Source organism: Schistocerca serialis, chromosome 4 (assembly GCF_023864345.2).
Source record: "Schistocerca serialis cubense isolate TAMUIC-IGC-003099 chromosome 4, iqSchSeri2.2, whole genome shotgun sequence".
Taxonomy (NCBI): Eukaryota; Metazoa; Arthropoda; class Insecta; order Orthoptera; family Acrididae; genus Schistocerca; species Schistocerca serialis.
Window position 1 is genome coordinate 660,611,202 of NC_064641.1, and position 22,955 is coordinate 660,634,156.

General features: G+C 42.5%; 1 protein-coding gene and 1 pseudogene across 1 annotated transcript in view; one reads left to right on the plus strand and one right to left on the minus strand.

Annotated features, from left to right (window-relative positions):
• Positions 1-22,955, plus strand: part of LOC126474147 (sialin-like) — an 86,922-nt gene that overhangs the window by 19,695 nt on the left and 44,272 nt on the right. Inside the window, exons 3-6 of the mRNA XM_050101601.1 lie at positions 1,777-2,010; positions 3,691-3,775; positions 13,188-13,402; positions 18,937-19,089. Coding sequence (XP_049957558.1) covers positions 1,777-2,010; positions 3,691-3,775; positions 13,188-13,402; positions 18,937-19,089 — 687 coding nt within the window. The remainder of the gene's footprint in view (positions 1-1,776; positions 2,011-3,690; positions 3,776-13,187; positions 13,403-18,936; positions 19,090-22,955) is intronic.
• On the minus strand, positions 22,559-22,676 carry LOC126476138 (5S ribosomal RNA; annotated as a pseudogene).

Sequence of the window (22,955 nt, forward strand, 5' to 3'; positions counted from 1 at the left end):
AACAGGCGCGCTGTTCCGGACTGAAGCGCCTACAACCGCTCGGTCACAGCGACCGGCTCAGCTTTCGAGACTGGAGCCGATACGTCTCCTCTGCTCTCCTCACGAGGTCTGAGTGTAACGCGCTTGCCAACAGTGCTCGGCAGACCTGAACGGTCATCCGTACAAGTGCTAGCCAAACCCGACAGCGAGTTAACTTCGATGATCTGACGGGAATTGGTACTACCACTACGGCAAGGCTGTTGACATGTGAGGTAACGGATTTGATCAACAATGTACGAAACTGCTCTTATCGTCGAGAGAGTAAAAGAAATCACATCACAAGAAGAGTGTACATCACACGTGATTAGCTACCAAACTTTGCGATTAGAGAGAACATTTTTTTGTCATTATAAACCGAGCTTGTTTTTCTATAGAAATTCTAAAACAACAGTGTAAGTGTTAAAATTAGGCGTTTATAACGTGTGCAAGATGCCGAGAAAATTAGTGCTTCCCCGTTTTTACGATGAATATCGCCGGAGCATATGTGTGTCATCAACTGTAAAACAACAGAACTAGATTATTTTATATACGAAGTTCTCGTGTATGTTCTGCAGTTCTATCCTGGAAACGTATTTGCATCCGAAATTATATTTTGCATGTCCTTTTCGTCCTTTTACGAAAATATTTAGAAATACAGTATACTGACTATTATGTCAATTTATATGCACAGTAAGTAACGCAAAAATTGAAATTAAAAAGAGAGTTTCCGCGTAGGGACTTGACGCCACGTCCATCGGATTCTGAATTGTTTTCACGGTGCCTTCCGCTACCTCGAAACTACCTTAACGTAAAAGGTTCATGCCACGCCCGACCAGCGCTATAATGGTAGTTTTTTCTAAACTCATGACCATGTGGAGCTCCCATTTTAATTTATGGCCAAGCCTAGCATATAACATAAATCTGAACGAAATCGGCGGGTAGGCGCGATAACCTTTTCTGCACTGCCTGCTCACAAGTGACTGGTCTAATGGGCATCAGGCGTTTACAGCTGTTTGTTCAAGATGCCATCGTAGTTACTGCGCTGACATCGCTTATACGGTAGGATTAAAATAGGTCTCTGAACTTTTTTGACGATGTATATATGCTTTTAGGTACGCCTTACAATCCATTACCTCGTTTCGGAATCTGTGTCTCGTCACGATATAAACCAGAGGATTTTTCCCGAAACCACAGGCCTTTTCCAAGCACGTCTCTTCCTCTTTTGAGTCTTGAACAGTGTATTCGCAAATACTAACTGAAGTTTATTGCAGAACTCGAAGAGTCTTTCTGCTCCCTCACTCCAACTACAAAGTCTTTTTCCCCCTAACTTTGTTTTGTATTTCTTCATCCACCCTAGTTACTGTATTTTCCTGTCTCTTTACACAAGGTTGGTTGGTTGGTTGTTTGGGGAAGGAGACCAGACAGCGTGGTCATCGGTCTCATCGGTTTAGGGAAGGAAGTCGGCCGTGCCCTTTCAGAGGAACCATCCCGGCATTTGCCTGGCGTGATTTAGGAAAATCACGGAAAACCTAAATCAAGATGGCCGGACGCGGGATTGAACCGTCGTCCTTCCGAATGCGAGTCCAGTATCTAACCACTGCGCCACCTCGCTCGGTTTTACACAAGGAGTTACCCGCTCGATGCCCTCTCATAATGTACCTTTTCATCATATGCTTTTCATGTCAGCATGTACAGCTAAATGAAAGAAGAGGTTGGTGCTGCAAACTTAGTTATTTCACACTGTCTGTTTTTTTGCAGGATGGCGACTTCGCGTGGGACAAGCAGAAGCAGGGTGAGATCCTGGCCGCCTATTACTACGGCTACGTAATCGGACACTTTCCTGGTGGCATGCTGGCAGATCACTTCGGAGGGAAGATCGTATTCGCAGTCGGCATCTTTGTTTCGTCTGTGCTCTCTATTCTAACTCCAGCTTCAGCGTGGGCTGGTGACTACGTCCTGTTTGCCAACAGGCTGATTCAAGGGACGGTGCAGGTATTTTTTCTACTCTTTTTCTTCCTCTCTGCGAATTTACGAATTGAAATGCTAATGGAAATGCTCTAGGGCACTGATTTGGAAACGAGCAGCAACAGGCATTATCATGCACTAAAGAACGTCCTCCCCTTCTCCCCCTAGAAAAGGCAAGGAATTTATTGCAATCACTGCCCTTCAACATAAATTAGTCATATGCACTGATCAACCAGAACATCATGACCAGCTACCTAATAGCTGGTACGTCCACCTTTGGCACAAATAACAACGGCGAGGCATCGCGGTATGGACGCAGTGACGCCTCGGTAGGTCGCTGGAGTGAGTTGGCGCCACATCTGCACGCACAAGTCACCTAATTCCCGTAAATTCCGGGTAGGGGAGCGATGAGCTATGACGCTACGTTCAATTTCATCCCAGATGCTTTCGAACGGATGCAGATCTGGCGAGATGGGGGACCTGCACGTCAATTGGAACTAGCCACTGTGTTCCTCGAACCATTCCATCACGCTCCTGGCCCTATGACATGGAGCATTATCTTGCTGAAAAATGACACGGGAAACGTGGTCGTCATGAAAGGTGTACGTGGTTTGCATTCAAGTACGAAACTACATGGCCGTCGTACCGTAGTACAGGTGGTAAAGAGCTGTTGCCCTGGAAGACCATAGATTCGCGCTCTCCGATCGACATGATGAAGAAGGTATCGGGGTTCAGCAGACCATGCAACGATCTGCCACTGTGGCAACGTCCAGTGCCGATGATCACGCGTCCGTTTCAGTCGTACAGTAGTTGCCGATGGCGGGATGCTAACATCGGCACACTCATGGGTCGTCGGCTTCTGAGGTCCATCGTTAGGCGTGTTCGGTGCACTGTGTGTTCAGTCACACGTGTTCTCTGCCCAGAATTAAAGTCTGTTGTCATTTCCGCCACAGTTCGTAGCCCGTCCTGTTTTCCAGTCTGCCCAACCTACAACGTCCGACATCTGTAATGAGGGGTGGCAGCCCAAACCCACGACGTTTGGACCGGGTTTCACCTTGATTTCGCCTCTTGTTGAAGACATTTACCACGTCACTCCTCGAACACCCGGCAAGTCGTGCAGTTTCCGAAATGCTCGTGTCGAGCCTCTGGGATGTCACAATCTGCCCTCCGTCAAACTCAGATAGAACACGCGCGTTCCCCATTCCACATTTGGCAATACGCTCATTTGTATCACATGCACCGTGCATGTGTCTGACTTGCAATCAATCCCCGACAGGTGACGCTGCTATCACCTGGAAGGGTAGTGGGTAGGTGGTCATAGTGTTCCGGCTGATCAATGTACATCAAGGGCACTTGCAAGACTATAGTGAGAGATTAAATTTCGTTAAATATGAATGCCTATAATGTACCTAAACGAAATAAATATTTATAGGAAAGTTAAAGAGGACGAAGAATAAATACACGACGCAGTGTCAGAAGGACAGCTGCACTCAAATTGATGACGGAGGTTGCGCCGTATTTTTTTTTTTTTTTTTTGTCAGTAATATTTTAAATTAATTCTATAAGCGTCAATTTGTTTCTCTAAACTTGAATTCAACGCTCTGGTGTGCACAGTGACATACCTCATGAGTGGTGTTTCAGAAATAACCTCACGTCCACCAATATACAGCCCACTTGCATTTGGATATAATTTTCTCTTTGTTCCAGGGCGGAATAGTACCTACCATACAAACTCTTATCTGCAGGTGGTCGCCAGACCACGAAAGAAGCAAATTCTCTATAATTTTTCTAGGTAAGTTTCGAGATTTGTAGGCACTGTAATGTAGGTCACCTAGATGGTATAGATTCCTCTGCTCCGTGTACAAGACACTCCTTCTCGATACAATCGATGATAACGCCGAGCTCGTTGTCCCGTTGCCATTTCTCGATATTATCTTAAAAGTGTAACAATACGCTATTAATTTGCTCTGATTTTCTGCCAATCATTATTTTATAAACAACCATTGTGTGCAGTAGCTACAGCTGTGAAATCAACATGTGCACATACCGGAGCTATAACTGAACTTTGAAGTAATACGGATCGGAATTATGTTTATGTACTTACGATCTTCATCTTGAAAAAGCGTGTTTTTGATATTCAGTGGGGGAATAACCTTCACTTAATAAATGAGATTTGCTTAGTATTTCTTTTATGTATATCGTACTCACGGCAGTTAGACAAAAAGTATCTAATTTTCAGTTTTCTTTGTCTTTAGTCGTTGGTATTTTAATTAAAAAGCCGTCCAGATAATGTAAGAAGAACTCCTAAGCAATAAGAGAAACATGGGCATAGGTAACGATAATTGTATTCTACAGGGTTATTACAAATGATGGAAGCGATTTCACAGCTCTACAATAACTTTATTATTTGAGATATTTTCACAATGCTTTGCACACACATACAAAAACTCAAAAAGTTTTTTTAGGCATTCACAAATGTTCGATATGTGCCCCTTCAGTGATTCGGCAGACATCAAGCCGATAATCAAGTTCCTCCCACACTCGGCGCAGCATGTCCCCGTCAATGAGTTCGAAAGCATTGTTGATGCGAGCTCGCAGTTCTGGCACGTTTCTTGGTAGAGGAGGTTTAAACACTGAATCTTTCACATCACTATGCGTGAAACTTGCCCGCACGCGTTCAACCGTTTCTTCGCTCACTGCAGGCCGACCCATTGATTTCCCCTTACAGAGGCATCCAGAAGCTTTAAACTGCGCATACCATCGCCGAATGGAGTTAGCAGTTGGTGGATCTTTGTTGAACTTCGTCCTGAAGTGTCATTGCACAGTTATGACTGACTGATGCGAGTGCATTTCAAGCACGACATACGCTTTCTCGGCTCCTGTCGTCATTTTGTCTCACTGCGCTCTCGTGAGCTCTGGCGGCAGAAACCTGAAGTGCGGATTCAGCCGAACAAAACTTTATGAGTTTTTCTACGTATCTGTAGTGTGTCGTGACCATATGTCAATGAATGGAGCTACAGTGAATTTATGAAATCGCTTCAATCATTTGTAATAGCCCTGTATTGTAGACTTGTACCGGTACTGGAAATAGATGCTTGTGAGTACGATTAATGCACACATATTCCAGGGTAGTGCACATACAGTGACGACCATGCTATGCCTGACTGTGCATGGCATGTGATTTCTGATTTTTACTCCTTCCTAGCATGGTGTATCGGCATTTATTATGCACTTGAGAACGAGGAACGCTCGAAACTAGCTGTTAGTCCTTAAAGAAGTACTATTTGAAAATAACATCTTTGTGAAAATGAATGTTTAGGCTCAGAAGGCTGTGGTTGCGCCAAACACTTTTTAAAATTCTTCTGAGGTCTGTCTACTCACACACCACCCACATATTAAGCGAATTTGGGTCGAAGATGACAGCCCATATTTGTGGTTTATGATTCAGAACATATTTTGTTTTTCAGCTTACAGCCAACAGCAGTGCAATGAGATCTTTTTTCCTTGCATCTGTAATTTCTGAGTACAGGCGCGAAAGAATAGTTATTTAATCGCTTCATTAAACGCATAAGATCATGATGTAATTTAAGAGCAAGACCTCCAGATACTACTGAAAATAGAGAGTTCCTCACTAGCTTATGTTCCACGAAATACCTCACTGTTTTACAAAACCACAATGCGTTTTTTCCCTAACTCATCAGCATTCCAATACAGCAACCAGTGGCCTACCTTCCTCAAATCTGTAGCGCGAAGCAATATTTATTATTAATGGGCAGCAAGAAGCGTAGGATCGTATAATTTTACTAATTATGCCGTGACTGTTCACTGATATGACGAAGACTGCAACAACATGTCATTACTAGATGGTGGCACGGCAGCATTGACAGAATTACATATTTTCAAGACACGTCTTCCACTAAGAATATAAAGCATATACAGGGTGGACAACTGATCGTGACCGGGCCAAATATCTCACGAAATATGCGTCAAACGAAAAAAACTACAAAGAACGAAACTTGTCTAGCTTGAAGGGGGAAACCAGATGGCGCTATGGTTGGCCCGCTAGATGGCACTGCCATAGATCAAACGGATATCAACTGCGTTTTTTTTTTTAATAGGAACCCCCATTTTTATTACATATTCGTGTAGAAGATAAAGAAATATGAATGTTTTAGTTGGACCACTTTTTTCGCTTTGTGTTAGATGCCGCTGTAATAGTCACAAACATATGGCTCACAATTTTAGACGAACAGTTGGTAACAGGTAGGTTTCTTAAATTAAAATACAGAAAGTAGGTACATTTGAACATTTTATTTCGGTTGTTCCAATGTGATACATGTAGCTTTGTGAACTTAACATTTCTGAGAACGCATGCTATTACAGCGTGATTACCTGTAAATACCACATTAATGCAAGAAATGCTCAAAATGGTGTCCGTCAACCTCAATGCATTTGGAAATACGTGTAACGACATTCCTCTCAACAGAGAATAGTTCGCCTTCCGTAATGTTCCCACATGTATTGAGGATGCGCTGACGCATTTTGTCAGGCGTTGTCGGTGGATCACAATAGCAAATACCCTTCAACTTTCTCCACAGGAATAAATCCGGGGACGTCAAATCCTGTAAACGTGCGGGTCATGGTATGGTGCTTCGACGACCAATCCACCTGTCATGAAATATGCTATTCAATATCGCTTCAACCGCACGCGAGCTATGTGCCAGACATCCATCATGTTGGAAGTACATCGCCATTCTGTCATGCAGTGAAACATCTTGTAGTAACATCGGTAGAACATTACGTAGGAAATCAGCATACGTTGCACCATTTAGACTGTCATCGATAAAATGGGGTCCTATTATCCTTCCTCCAGCGACCGTAGTGGCCGAGCGGTTCTAGGCGCTACAGTCTGGAACCGGGCGACCGCTACGGTCGCAGGTTCGAATCCTGCCTCGGGCATGGATGTATGTGATGTCCTTAGGTTAGTTAGGTTTAGGTAGTTCTAGGCGACTGATGACGTCAGAAGTTAAGTCCTATAGTGCTCAGAGCCATTTTTTATCCTTCCTCCCATAATGCCGCACCATACATTAACCCGCCAAGGTCGTTGATGTTCCACTTGTCGCAGCCATCGTGGATTCTCCGTTGCCCAATAGTGCATATTGTGCCGGTTTACGTTACCACTGTTGGTGAATGACGCTTCGTCGCTATCTAGCGGGCCAACCATAGCGCCATCTGGTTTCCCCCTTCAAGCTAGACGAGTTTCGTTCTTTGTAGTTTTTTCGTTTGATGCTTATTTCGTGTGATAATGCAGGAGAGAGTAAATTTGAACCTGTTATGCAACGCACTGAAAAGATGTTACTAGATTCTATAAATCAGCTTCCATTTCACAAAAAGCGAGCATTTTAGATCCTCTGTGCCGTCACTTGCAAGGGTTTCGTTTCCCGTTGTAATTCACTGCAAGTTCTGTACGCGGAATTATTGCAAGAGAACTGTGCGGCTATTTATAACACACGGCTGAAATGACCTACACAACTACACACACCATAACTAGGAACTGTAAAAATATGACCAATAATCTTCATTATTCCAGGACTCCAAGTGCAGCACACCAAAGACAGAAACCGACAGAACCAGATAAAGAATAGCGAGTGCTTATTCGAACTATATGGCCTCGTGGCTAGATACCCGCGTACGTTTCCTAATGGCTGAGGGCTTGGGCATCACTGAAAAGATACAAAGGTGCTTCAGTGGAGACACAGAGAGATGGCTCACAGAGCTTGGTTCAGCTAATCGAAGCAGATTATGGTATGAGCTTTCAAAATATCGCAAGGATAAATTCGCGATCTTAGAAAGCAAAAATAATATGGGGAAAGGGAAAGTGCAATTGAATAGGCAACTTTTACGCTGCTTTCTGACGCAGCGTTGCGAAGGACCTCTTAAATTATTGCTCAGGTTGACAGTCGTGCTTTGTTGTCCTCACACTATTTTACTGCATTTATATAGTGATACATCCTTAAAACACCACCTTTGGAAGCTTATTTATATGGTGATGGATTTCTTAAACTGTCCAGCGTTACAAGTTAACTTATGTGAAATACAGTTTTTGTGACTAATCATTGTAATGAAATACTAAATTTGCAGTCTATAAAAATAAACATAAAAGTTGTAGATGGATCAACGTAATTAAAATACATCATAATTATTTTTATTTTTCAAATTTAGACTTGTAGCTAGATATATCACAGTTATTTAGAAAGTTACTTTATATCTTTGCCTGAAGTGTTTGCACCAAAGAAAAAAGATTTTACGCCACACACAAACAGTAAGACTGGAAACAACACTATTGTTTTAGTAACAATAATTCCAGGTACATTTGCTTGGGATTGTTAGACCTTTTCAGTATTTGGATGTTTATACTCGGTGTGCTGTTACTGAGTAAACGTAAACCACCTCACCTCAGAGGCAGAGCAGTATATCTGTGGGTGGCTGATGTCTGAAGGCCAAATACAGCTTAGGGGACCTCAGGAGATCCTTGCTGCTCATCTCCTCATTTTGCGTGTAAATCGTCTGGCAGTCCATATTAATACCAAAGTTAGGCGTTTTGCGGATAATACTTTTATCTAGTACTAACAACTGTTTTAAAAAAGCTGTAATAATATCCAATCGGATACTGATATCATTTCTGAGCGGTGTAACGATTGACAATGTTGTTTACATGCCGTGTAATGTAATACTGTGCACTTCACAGAACACAAAAAAGTATTTTCTGTGTCTACACTATCAGTGATCGACAGTTGTAATCAGTCACTCATACAACACCTGCATGAAACAATTTTTAATGAAACTGAAACAGAACGATCACATAGACTCAATACTATGTAATGCACGTGGCATACATCTGTTCATTGCTATCTGTGAACAAAAGAGACTGCTTACGAGACAATATCGTGTCGCCTCTTACAATATTGCTCAAGTCTATGGAACCATACAATAGCACTAACAGGGGAAATTGAGAGTGTACAAAGAAAGGCAATACAAGTGATCACAAGTTTGTTTGACTGAAGGGAGAGCCTCACAGAAATGCCGAAAAGCCTGAACAGTCGCACTCTTAAAAATATTCGGCCACTACCCCGCGACAGTCTAATTACGAACTTCCGCGAACTGTAGGAATATAAATAACATCCAGTATATCACCTCGTTAGGGACAACGAAGACCAGGTCAGATTAATTCCAGCACGGACAGAGGAGTTCAGTCACTTTCGCGATGCTCTGTACGCCAAGGGAACGGAAGGAAGCCCTTACATTTGGTACAGTGGTAAGTATGTACGTAGATTAACTGAGTTTAGATGATAAAAATCACACTGTCCGGTACCGTTCAAACAAACAGGAAGATATCCATTCTATTGTCAGAGATGGGCGGTGAATCTTCCATTATGCTATTGCAGCAGTATTGAATTTTACAGTAAGTTCTTACATACACTATGTTCTGTACTTCTAATACAAGTGTGATTCCAATTAGTCGCTACTGGATTTGTGGAATGCAGTCCAAATATTGATTTGACGTAGCTCTCCATACTATTCTATCCTGTGCAAGTTTCTTCATCTCCGAATAACTACTGCAACCTACATCCTTTTGGAGCTGCTTACTGTCCAAAAGTAACGCAGGTAGCAGACATCTGTTCGTTGCTATCTGCGTACAGTAGAGACTGTTTACGAAACAATATCCCGTCGCCTCTTAGAATATTGTTCAAGTGTGTGGAACCATACCAATAGCACTAACAGGGGAAATTGAAAGTGTGCAAAGAAAGGCAATACGAGTGATCATGCCTCGCTCTTCCGTATCAATTTCCCTTTCTCCCAAGCCTTACCTTACCAAACTGACTATCCCTTGATGCCTCAGTAAATGTACTATCAACCGATATCTTCCTTGAGTTAAGCTGTGCAATAAATTTGTTTCTTCCCCAGTTGAGTCTAGTACCTCCTTATAAGTTACTCGAACCACCCATGTAATGTTCAGAATTTTCTAAAAGATATTTCAAAAACTTCTATTCCCATCTTGTCTGAACTGCTTATCGTCCACGTTCCCACGTTTCACCTCCGTACAAGGCTACAATAAGACAAATATCTTCAGGAAAGACCTCAAATCCCTTAAATTTACATTAGATGTTAATGAATCACTATTTTTCAGAATTTTTGTTTTGTCTGATAGACAACCTGCATTTTACATCCTCTCTGCTTCGTCCATCGCCAATTAATTTGCTGCTCAAGTAGTAAAACTTATCGACTAATTTCGATGTCTCATTTCCTAATCAATAATTTCACCGTAACCTCATTTTATTTAACTACTTTCCAGTACCGTTGTTTTATTTTTGTTCATGTTCATCTTATAATCCCTTTTTAAGACACTATCCATAGAGTTATTCTTCCAAGTCCTCTGCAATGTTCTCCTTGGTTTCCTTTAATACTTGCTCAATGTACAGACTCAGTAACATCGGGGATAGGCTACAACTGTGTCGTCTCATATATATATACTGCGCCATTCGGACATAGCGGTGATCGCATCTGCACAGAATACCCAAGCACGCCTCACGTCAGACCCAAATTCTCAAATTATCCACACACTACTGATGTAGGGCCCCAGGCCCATTATCCTTATCACTGGAGGCATTTCGCCAATTTTCATAAGCGTACGAGCCTGGTGTGCATCTGCACTGAAGATATAATTGGCCATCTCGCCTTAACTGATTTAAATCAATGCCCGTTCCAGCCAGTGTCTGTAATTTCTTTGCGTTGTAATTGATAGCGGCTGCTGGATCAAAATGGTGTCTGTTTTTTAGGACATGTCCGAAAGCAGACACATCACACACACACACACACACACACATTATACATTTCGCAGTAAATAGTTTGTGTCAGTATTTTTCAGCCATGACTTTTAAACTGAAAGTTCGATAATATTGACGAGTGTCAGAGCCTGCCTTTTTTGGAACATAAATTATTACATTCTTCTTGAAGTCTAAAGATATTTGGTCTGTCTCATATATCTCGTACACCAAGAGGAATAATTTTGTGAGGGCTGTCTCTACGAAGGTTCTCAACAATTTTTGAGAAAATGTCGTCTACTTACAAGGGCGTTGATTCGACAGAAGTCTTTCAGTCCTCGGTGCAATTCGTTTCAAAGTATCATGTCTCCAAACTCATCTACATTTGCTTCCTTTTTATATAATATTGCTTTAATTTTTCTTGTGTAGCCCTTCCATATATTTCTTCCAGATTTCAACTTTCCCTTCTTTGCTTAGCACTGGCTAGACATCTGAGCTCTTGATACGCATTCAGCCGCTACTTCGTTCTCAAAACTATTCTTTCAATTTTCCTGTAGGTAGCACCTATTTCTTCCTTAGATATACATGCTTCTGCATCCATACATTTCTCGTCTAGGCATTCTTGTTTTGCCGTTTTGCAGTCTTCTCATTTTTAGAGCCCTGCATTTCATTTAGTTTGCTTCACTACTGCCTTTGTATATTTTCTCCTTTCCTCCATTAGACTCTATATTTTCATGCGTTGACAAAGGATTTCTGCCGCGGTTTATCTTTTTACCTGTATGATCCTCTGTTGCCTTCAGTTCACCTCTCAAGCTTACCCATCCGTCTTCCGTTGTGTTCCTTACCCACATTTCAATCAATAGTTGCCTAATGTTCCCTTCGAAACTCTCTTCAATCTCTGGTTCTTTTATCTTATTCAGATCCCATCTCCTTAATTTTCTGCCTCCCTGCAGTTTTTTCAATTATGATCTGCAGTTCACAACCAAAAATAGTGGCAGAGTTCTCATCTACCCCCCGGAAAAGGTTTATAGTTAAACATCTAGTTTCGTAGTCTCTGTCTTAGCACGATCTAATCTGTTTCATACTTTCTCGTCCCTCTTGGTCTCTTCCACGTAAATAGCCTTCGTACATAATTTTTTTAAACCGAACATTAAAGATGATTAAATTACTCTCCATGTAAAATTCTGTCTCGCGGCTCCCTCTTACATCACCTTCTCCCAGTTCTTTTTGTCTTACTACTTTTTGTTGTTGTCTTTTTCCTGCTATCGAATCTCAGTCACACATCACGGTTCAGTTGTTTACCTTAACTATCTCAATGATTTCTTTTAGCTCAGCACATCCATTCAGTCTCTTCATCATCTGCTGAGCTAGTCATCACATAAATTTTACTGTTATGGTGGGTGTTGGCATCTTGTCTATCTTGGTTGTGATAATGCCTCCACCGTGCTGTTCATAAATTTTATTCGCATTTGTATTTTCTTATTCCGTATTAGGCCTATTCCTGCATTACCAACCCCTATTTCATTTTGCCGGCCTAGGTGGCCGAGCGGTTCCAGGCGCTACAGTCTGGAACTACGCGACCGCTAAGGTCGCAGGTTCGAATCCTGCCTCGGGCATGGATATGTGTGATGTCCTTAGGTTAGTGAGGTGTAAGTATTTCTAAGTTCTAGGAGGCTGATGACCTCAGATGTTACGTCCCATATTGCTCAACCAACTCATTTTGTATTTATAACTCTGTACCCAGCTAACTAGAAAGCCTGTCCTTTCCACCAGACAACAGCAATTGTCACTCTATCTAAATTCAGGACTATTTTACTTCTGAATATTTTTTACTTATTCCACCGTCATTTAACTGTACGGCAATGCTGCATGCCCTCGGGGAAAATAACGCTTGCAGTCTCGTCTTGCTTTCATTCGTTCGCTATAACTGCCCAGCAAGTTCGTTTTGGCTGATGTTACAAGGGCCAGCTCAATCATCGAGGTTGTCGCCCCATCAACTACTGATGTCTGCTGTCCTTCAGAAACCATAGGTTAATCTGGCCTCTTTACAGATACCTCTCCATTTCATTGCACCTACAGTACGGTTATCTGTATCGTTGAGGCACGTAAACCACCTCACCTCATCAAGTTTCATGGTTCATAGGGGGGATTACACACATAAATGCAAGAATCTGTTTCTGTAAAAATAATCGTACTAGAAGCGCTTCACATTATAAGCGACGAAAAGAGAGTATTTAGAATATCCTCAGACATTGGAGTCCAAACGAAAGAAGTGGTAACTAGGTCTTCAAATGTACACCCTCTTAGGAATATTAGTGACACGTATGCTTGAATTATTCTGTTGTTTAGAAGTGTACTAGGTTTACTTGTTTTTTCCTGCAGGGCTTTACGGTGGTATGGTGGTATCGATGGCGGCAACGGGCTCTCTATGCGCGACGTCGGTAGGTTGGCCGCTAACTTTCTACGTGTTTGGCGGCATCGGACTGCTATGGTGTGTGCCATGGTGGCTGCTGGTTGCCGACTCGCCGGCGCAACACAAGAACATCGATCCAGCAGAACGTCGATACATCGAGGCCACTATACATTCGAGTGCCAAGGTATTTATTGGATATGTTCCAGTCTCTGTCGTCCCCTACAAGGTTTGTCCTGTACGACTCCCTCTGGCAGTGTGAAAACTATCGCAAGATGTCTGAACGTATGTCCAGTTATCTTCACCCTTCTTCTTCTCATTGTTGCCTCATGTTCATATCCTCGCTGGCGCTGCCGAGAACATCTTCATTTCCTATCAGTCCACCTACTTTTCAGCATCATCTGTCATTATAACTTCAAGTTTTCTATTACTTTTCGGTTTCCCACTGTGCATATTCCATTACAGACTCCATTCTCAGAAATTTCTTCCTCTAATTAAGGCAAACGATTGATAACAGTACACTTCTTTTTGTGAGGAGTTCCTCCTTTGGCAAAGTAATCTACTTCTTACGTCCTCCTTGCTTTGTCCGTCATGCATTGTTTTATTAACAAGGTAGCAGAACTACTTAACTTCCTCTAATGTGTGGCTCCCAGTTTCCATGCAAGTTTGTCGCAAATCTCATTTCTGTCAGTCCTTATTACTTTCGTTTTCTTTGGTTTCCTTTCAATACGGTGTGCTCATTAGACGCTTCGAAACATTCAAAAGAACCTACAATTTTTCCTCACTTTCAATGTGGGAAGTGAGGTCACAAGAGAATCTTATCATTCATTTCACCCGGAATTTTCATCCCATAGCACATTTTCTTTATTTCCGTTATTCCTTGGGCGGTGTGTAACTTGAACAGTAGCAGTGAAAGGATATAAACTTGTCATATACCCTTTTTAATCCGTTCACTTCGTTCTTGTTCTCCTTATTTTTGTCTCTTCGTTCTTGTAGCTGTTGTTTTCCTGTAGCTTCGCAATGTCATCAGCGAATCTTATTATTGACATCCTATCATCTTGAATTTTAATTCCACTCTTCAACCTTTCTTTTATTTCCATCATTGCTTCTTCTATGTATAGATTCAACAATAGGCGCGGAAACTACTTACCTGTCTTACACCCTTTTGAACCGAGCACTTCGTTCTTGGTCTTCACTCTTATTATTACCTCTTGGATCTTGATATTTCTTAAGTCTTACTCCCATTACTGCAACGTCACAACTGCCTCTCTGGCTCCTTTGCCTTTTCTGAAGACAAACTTATCGTCCTGTAATATATACTCAATTTTATTTTCCCTTCTTCTGTATATTATTTCTGTCAACAGTTTGAATGCATGAGCTGTTAAGCTGATTGTGCGATAATTCTCACACTTGTCGCCTCTTGCAGTCTTCGTAGCTGTGTAGATGATAGTTTTCTAAAAGTCGGATGGTATATCGCCAGACTCATACATTCTGCACTCCAACGTGAACAGTCATTTTGTTGCAACTTCCCCCAATGATTATAGAAATTCTGATGAAATGTTGTCTATTCCTTCTGCCTTATTTGAGGTTAAATCTTCCAAAGCTCTTTTAAATTCTGATTCCATTACTGGATCCCCTATCTCCTCTGTGTCGAATCCTGTTCCTTCTTCTATCACATTAGACAAATCTTCCCCTCATATAGGCCTACAATGTACTCTTTTCATCTATCCGCTCTCTCCTCTGCATTTAACAGTGGAATTCCTATTGCACTCTTAATGTTACCATCCTTGCTTTTATTTTCTATACGCTAATTCAATTCTTCCGACAATCATTTCTTTTTCGATCCCTTCACATTTTTCATGCAACCATTTCGCCTTAGTTTCCATTAAATTCCTGTTTATTTCATTCCCAAGTGACTTGTAGAGAAGTACTCCTGAATTTCGCTGAACATTTTTGTATTTACTTCTTTCCTCCATCAACTGTTCTTCCGTTACTCATAGTTTCTTCGCAGTTACCTTCTTTGCACTTATGTTCTTATTTCTAACTTCTGTGATTGCCCTTTTCAGAGATGTCTCAGAGAATTTGAAACGTAGACCCTCATTCCTTAGTACTTCCGTATTCCACTTCTTCGGTTATGATTCTTCCTGACTTGCCTCTTCAGTCTATTCTTCATCACTACTAATCTGTGAGCTGAGTCTACATTTGAATCATGGTTACGCCTGACAATCCAGTATCTGATTTCGCAATCTCTGTCTGACCATGATGTAATCTAATTGAACTCTTCCCGTACCTCCCGGCCTCTTCCGGGTATACCTCCTCCTCTTGTGATTCTTGAACAGAGTAATCGCTAGTACTAGCTGAAAGTTATTGCAGAAATCGACTAGTCTTTCTCCTCTCTCATTCCTAGTACCAAACCCATGTTCTCCCGTAACCTTTCTTTCAGCTCCTTCCCCTAGAAACGCATTTCAATCCCCCATGACTATTAGATTTTCTCCCTACACGTACTGAATTATGTGTTTAATATCCTCATATACTTTTTCTGTCCTTCATCTTCGGCTTGCGACATAAACTTGTATGCCTGAAATATCGTTTTCGATGTTGTCTTGCTGTCGATTCTGATGATAACAAACCTATCACTGTACTGTTCACAGTAATTACTCTCTGCCCTACCCTCTTATTGATAACGAATCCTACTCCCTATATACCATTTTCTGCTGCTGTTGACATTACCCGATGCTCATCAGATCAAAAATCCTTGCCTTCTTTCCATTTCATTTCAATGACCCCCAATATATCTAGGGTAAACATTTTTCAGATATTCTAGCTTCCCTACCACGTTCAAATATTTGACATTCCATGCCCCGATTCGTTGAACGTTATCCTTTCGTTGGTTATTCAATCTTTTTATCATGGTCACCACCGCCTCGGCAGTCCTTTCCTGAAGATCCTAATTCGTGACTACTCTGGAATCTTTTGCCAGTGGAGAGATCATAATGACACTTATCAGTTATAGGCTACACGTCCTGTGGATACACGTTATGCGTCTTTAATGCAGTGGCTTCCATTGCCTTTTGCATCCTCATGCCACTGATCATATCTGATCTTCCGTCTGTAGGGACAGTTTCCATCCCAAGAGTACGAGAGTGCCCTCCACCTCTATCCGCTCCACCACCGTCTTTGATAAGGTCGTTGGCAGAATGAGGGTGATTTTTTATGCCGGAAGTCTTCGGCTGCCATTGCTGATGATATTTATTCAGAGTTTAAGCGGTGGTGGGGTTCGATCCCGGTACTGAGGACGTTTAGATTACTAGTCAAAGACGCTACCCTTACACTACAGGTGCATCCCTACTATATTCAAACGGCTGACATTTCCCCTCCGACTCATGGAATGCTACCATTTCGTTCGTTACTGAAATTTTTTATGGTGGTAACATCGTCTTTTGCAGGAAATTCGAACGGAAGATTAATTCGGAATCGTTTGCTAAAAGAGGGAGCACTATGACAACTTATCTGTTTCAGGACGCAAGTGCAATTGTTACACATTATGCGTCTTTAATGCAGAGATTTCTGTCGCCTTCGGCATTCTCATGCCGTTGGTCACTGCTGATTCTTCGGCCCTTTAGGACAGTTCCCCACCGGAAGATCAAGAGGGTAGTCTGAATAGCTGTTCGCACCTTGGTTTCTTTGACAGTGTCTCTGGCAGAACAAGGGTTACTGATTAGGGATCGGATTCCTCAGAGTCTCTCAAACAAATTCAGGGTACGGCAGTGGGCACTGTCCTAAGTCAAGCTGTTCATGAGACTTCTAAAGGAATCCCTTCTAACCACACAAAATCCGAAACCCCTCACCTGGTTCATATTCACTGATAACATCATTGTGATCTGGACTCAGGATGAGGATATCCTATCCATGTTCCTACAGAACTTCTCCCTCATTCACTTCACCTGGTCCTCCTCAGCCCAACAAGCCAGCTCCTCGACCCCACCTGAAAGATGAACACACCAATACCTCCACCCACATCAAACCTACAACCACCAGCAATACCTCCATTTCCACACCTCCCACTCATTCCATGCCAAGAAGTGCTTTACATACAGTCTACCTACCCATGGCCTTCACATCTGTATTGACGAGCAGTCCCTCTCGAAATATACTAGGGATCTATCTGAGGCCTTCGCAGACCGTAATTATCCTCCCAACGTTGTACAGAAGCTGATGCACTGTGCCTTATCTCTCCAGCCACCCACCACCTCCCAAATTCCCATTACCCGGCCATGAGGACTCAGTAACACCCAGGACCGGAGCAACTGAATCACATTCTCTTCCAGGCTTTCGATTACCTCTTGTCGTGCCCTGAAATGAGGTATTTCCTACTCACTGTTCTTCCCACCCCTGCCACATTGGATTTCGCCACCCACTGAACCTAAATCCCTACACAACCTCTGCTCCAAACTCCTCTTCTCATGGCTGTATCACATCTAGATGCAAGATCTGTCCGATACGTTCTCCCACAACCACCTACTCTAGCCCAGTCACAAGCATCGCCAAGCCCATCAAAGGCTTGGCTACCTGTGAAACCAGACATGTGATCTACAAGCTAAGCTGCAACCACTGTGCTTCATTCTACGTGTGCATGACAACCAACACGCCGTCTGTCCATGTGAATGGCCACCGACAAACTGTGGCCAAGAAACAGCTGGACCACCAAGTTGCTGGGCACACTGGCCAACATAACGGCCTTCATGATAACGACTGTTTCACAGCTTGTGCCATATGGACCCTTTCTACCAACAACAGCTTTTTTTACTTATACACGTGGGAAATCTCCCTGCAATATATCCTACGTTCTCATAAACCTCCTGGCTTCAACCTCCATTACCCTTTGTCCTTCATCTGCCTATCCCCTTTCCTGTTCCAACATTACACAGCCTTCTATCCCAAAGCACATCCACTGTCATTTTACTTCCCTTCTTTTCTGCCTTCCTCTCCCCCACCCTTCATCTTATTTCCCGACCACACCTAGCTGCTGTACTCTCTCTCCATCTCGTCCCCGTATGCCTCCACAAAGAGCGCTTTACCGTGCCCACCCGCATCCCGCTCTCCCTCCCCCTCCACAACTCAGCCTCCTTCAAACCCTTACCCACTGCACCCAGCCTGCTTCTCCCATCATATGCAGCTGCAGTGTGGACTCGGCAGCCAGAGACAGTGGCCAGTAGTGTGTGAGCTGCTTTTTCGAGGATGTCTATTTCAGAAGTAGGCCTCCTGGCTCAAAGCTTACGTGTTTAGTAGTCTTCTTGTTGTGCCTGCTAGCGACTTAACATTTCCACTATATCGTGAGTAGCAATCTATCTTTTCCCCAATATTCTCGTTAGTGTCTCCCTATGGAATTTTCGGTTGTCAATCCAAAAAGCACTCTTCCCTTTAGTGGTAAGTATACAGTCTTAGTTGTTGCCTGTGTAGCAATGAGAGAGTTCCGTTGCTTTCATGTTGCAGATTATATTTGAACTGCATCATCACAGTGAACGTTAGGTGATTACCAGCGATTAATTCCACATCCCCCCACCAGTTGAAGGATAAGGCCTAGGAGAAAGGACCCTAATATCTCTCTTGATTGTCCTTTCACTAATTGCCTGTTTTACCAAGATATCTTTGCATTAGTTCTCGAACAATATAGTGCAATCAGCAGGTGCAACCTTTGAACATACGTTTCTGACGTTGCAGCAAAAACTGCCTGTCCCCTGGAAAAGGTTGCTGTCGACGCCAGCTATCTGGGCCCTGGTTGTCTTCCTCGTGACTCTGGACGTTACTTTCTACCTGCAACTCTCTTCTTTGCCCCTGTACATCGCCGACATCTTGCACTTTGACGTGGAAAGTGTAAGTACAGAATACTTTTACCATTATTAGCATAGGGTACACTTCCTCAATGACATTGAGCCTCGCTGGTCCATATTGCTTCTGTTGCTGACTGGCTCTTTTTCGTGAAGATTCTATTGCTATTGACGACATTACGTTTCTTTTCTCGCATCAGTAATGAAATTAGAATCTCTAGTTTGATGTCCATTGACTTATAAACCAACGTACAACGTTCAAAGATACTTCAGTGAACAGATGCAGTCCACAAATGCGATTTTAGTAGATTCCAAGTCTTTTTAGAGTAACAAATTTCCTCGCATGTGAGAATGAGTGGAAGTCAAAGGTAGCAAATCTGGTGAGTATCGTAAATTTGTTGTTTATATTCACGTCGCCGGACAGGAGTATCATCTAGCCGGACTAGGACGTTGTGGCTGAGTCTTCCGAAACAGTTGTGTGTGCGGAACAAACTACTGCTGGTCTCACCTATAGACCAGGACGATGATGCGCAATGGAGGAGCCAATCTAAAGCATTTGAAAAGACTCACAGCTTAACATGACATGAGGTCTGCAGATTCTGAGACGGATGTCACCGTAATAAGTATTATTTTCCAACATTTAAAGAAAAATTAATAAATAATTCTAATTTGGGATGTCGAACATAAGAAGACAACCAAGGAAAATTCTCAGTACGCAGAGAGAGAGAGGCTCTTTCTTGATTCTCGCACTGTCGATCACTTTACTGTCGGAGTTATTTGGGACACTGGATATACTGCTGGAAGGTCGCTCAAGGCTGTGATTTTGAGAGTGAGTAACGCCGATCAGTCCTAGTAGAAGTATGGCGCAGTCTCAACCGGCCTTTGCCCTGCATGTAAACAATGTCCAGCCACCCAGAAATGTAGACTCACAAAGTTACAAAGTCATTGATGCACCCCCATGAGATTGCCCTGTGTAATACAGAGGTGGATAATGTGTCAGGTACACGAGTCAACCTCCAGTGTTCTCGAGGCGCATTCCTTAAATATTGCGTTTCTAACACCACGGCTAGGAACGAGATCAGAGATGGTTTGATTTGGTTTGAGTGCGGCAGCCCGTCGGTGTCGTTTGACGGAAGGCCAAGTTGGATTGTTGGCTAGGCCAGAAATGGTCGCTCAGTCCACGTGGTCCAGGCGTGACGTCACACGAACAGATACATTTCGCACAAAGGCTAGTTAACTGTGTACATTTTTGAGCATGTGGTGATTAAACCATGAAGCGTACAGTGGAATGGGATACGCCAATTTCGAGAGCACAGCACGACGATTCAGACGATACATACATAGACCATGAGAGTGATACGCGTAATTAGTCACAATGCAGAGAAGACATCTGCAACGGACTTTTCGCTAAATATTTGTGAATATTGGAAATACTTCAACTAGAAGAGACAACGACCCTTGAGATTAAAGTACTCATCGAAATGCATCGAATGACTTACCTACCTGTTTACTTACATTCTTATTTGGCCAGAGAGAGCCAATTGAATCAAGTATTTACGAAAAATTATTCTAATTAATGAACCAACACAGATAGACGATAGCACGGCAGTATGTCTTGATGAAAGTAAATATGCTTCATATGCAACATTTAGATTGTAGAACTAGTGATCTACAACATTTAGATTGTAGAACTAGTGATTACTTACTACTCAAAATTTTTCGTAGTTTCTCCTGTAATCTAAATGTCGTTAAAGATACATGAATTTGGATTGCACGGAGGAAAGACCAGGCCATTCCCTGAAGACAGATGTGCCTTTCATATATCTAATTCATTATCTTATTAGGTGTAATATGTCTCATTAACCAAGGTGTGTATATAATGAAGCATCTAGCTTTAAGATTGGAATTCTGTATAAAAAGATATAATCTAAACTGGTGATTACTCTGATACGTTAAGTGACGTAATTCATGGAATTTCCGGGAGCTGGGGAACCCCACTTATAAAAGGGCGGATTCATTTTTTCTCACACGTACTCGATTGGACGCAGTTGAAAACTACTCTGGTCTGGCCGGTGATTTGGCCGCAAGCTTTTATGAACTTACAAGATTTTTTGCGCTGTTAGGCTCAACACTTAGAGCCATTTTCTTGACAGTTCAGTGTGGGCTCTGGAAATTTAACAGTGATCAACACTTAGAATAATAATAATGACAAGGAGCGTATGGCATTGGTGGCCGGGAGACCCTTCGCGGGGCGGTTTGGCCGCCGCTTCACAAGTTCTTTACGGCGACTTGCGAGTGAATGAGGATGAAACGATGATGAAAGACACACAACACCCAGTCATCTAGAGGCAGGGAAAATCCCTGACGCCGCCGGGAATCGAACCCGGGACCCCGTGCGCTGGAAACGAGAACGCTACCGCAAGACCACGAGCCGCGGACAACATTTACAATCACTTCTCCAGATGTTCGGTGGAACTCGTCATTTTCGTTTGTAGACCTGGTTCGGAACAGGAGTAATCTCGTACCGAGTTGGATTAGAACTCAATTTCAATGGCGCCTCTGATTATTTTAGCACTAGTCGACACTGAGTTATTTCGTAGAGTATAGGATGGGCTTGGATTTATTGTGATTAGTGTTGATTTAAAAATAAAACATTTAGACATTTGGACTATGAAGAAATCTTATGTTACCGGTTTTATTTTAAATTTATAGTGAGTTTATAATTTTTACAGGAGAGCTCAAGCAATTTTTTATCAGGTTGTGAAAAAGTTAAATAAGCTGTTAACTATGTGTAGTTGGTGTACATAATTTTCCATGTACCACGTATCGACAACCTCATAGTTGTTTATTTTGATTTGTACGTCAGGTAAAATAATTATTTTTACTCAGAAAGCTTCAGGTATCATAACAACATTCACTACAACAACGACTAGCCAAACACATCATCATTCTCGAAACCGTACCGCCGCATGTTGTACGTAGCCCATTTCATATTTTCGATGAATAACTGTGCAAACACAACTAAAATTAAACGTTCATCCACATATGTTGACGTATACAAGTCTGTCGATGGCCATCATTGTGGATTTCCGTCTCTAATTCGTGAGTCTATAGATGGTAGATCTTCTTGTAGTTTTGCTAGTAATTTCGCCCTCGTAGGTGTGATGGAGAAGTACAAGGTGGAAACAATCAAAGGAAACAGGGACTCTGTTACGGAGGTAGAAAGTTGTGCTTACATATTGAGGAAAAATACAGGCACATGAGTGCAACGTGGCACATACAAATTTAAATACTTGATTTTTGATTTTAAAAAAGCACACCGTCTTCAGGTCACGAGTGGCCTACCGGGACCATCCGACTGCCGTGTCATCCTTAGGGGAGGATGCGGATAGGAGGGGCGTGGGGTCAGCATCCCACTCTCCCGGTCGTTAAGATGGTATTCTTGACCGAAGCCGCTACTATTCGGTCGAGTAGCTCCTCCATTGGCATCACGAGGCTGAGTGCACCCCGAAAAATGGCCACAGCACATGGCGGCCCGGATGGTCACCCATCCAAATGCCGGCCACGCCCGACAGCGCTTAACTTCGGTGATCTCACGGGAACCGGTGTAACCACTGCGGCAAGGCCGTTGCCCACTTGATTTTTGATGGTTAACAGAATTGTTACGTAGTGCCAAAGGGAAGACTGTAACAGCTTCGAACTGCTCAACCTCAAAAACACGAGAAGGACAAATATTTTCTTTGTTCTTCTTTCGTATCATTACTTTCTTTAAAAAACATACATGAATTTAATACGTTGTATTAAACTGCACAATTAAATGGCACATTGGTACTCGGTAGTATAGTATTCCAGATAGACATTAAAAATTGTCACAGTATGTCCCCGGCAACGCCTGTCGTTCAGTGGCGGAAT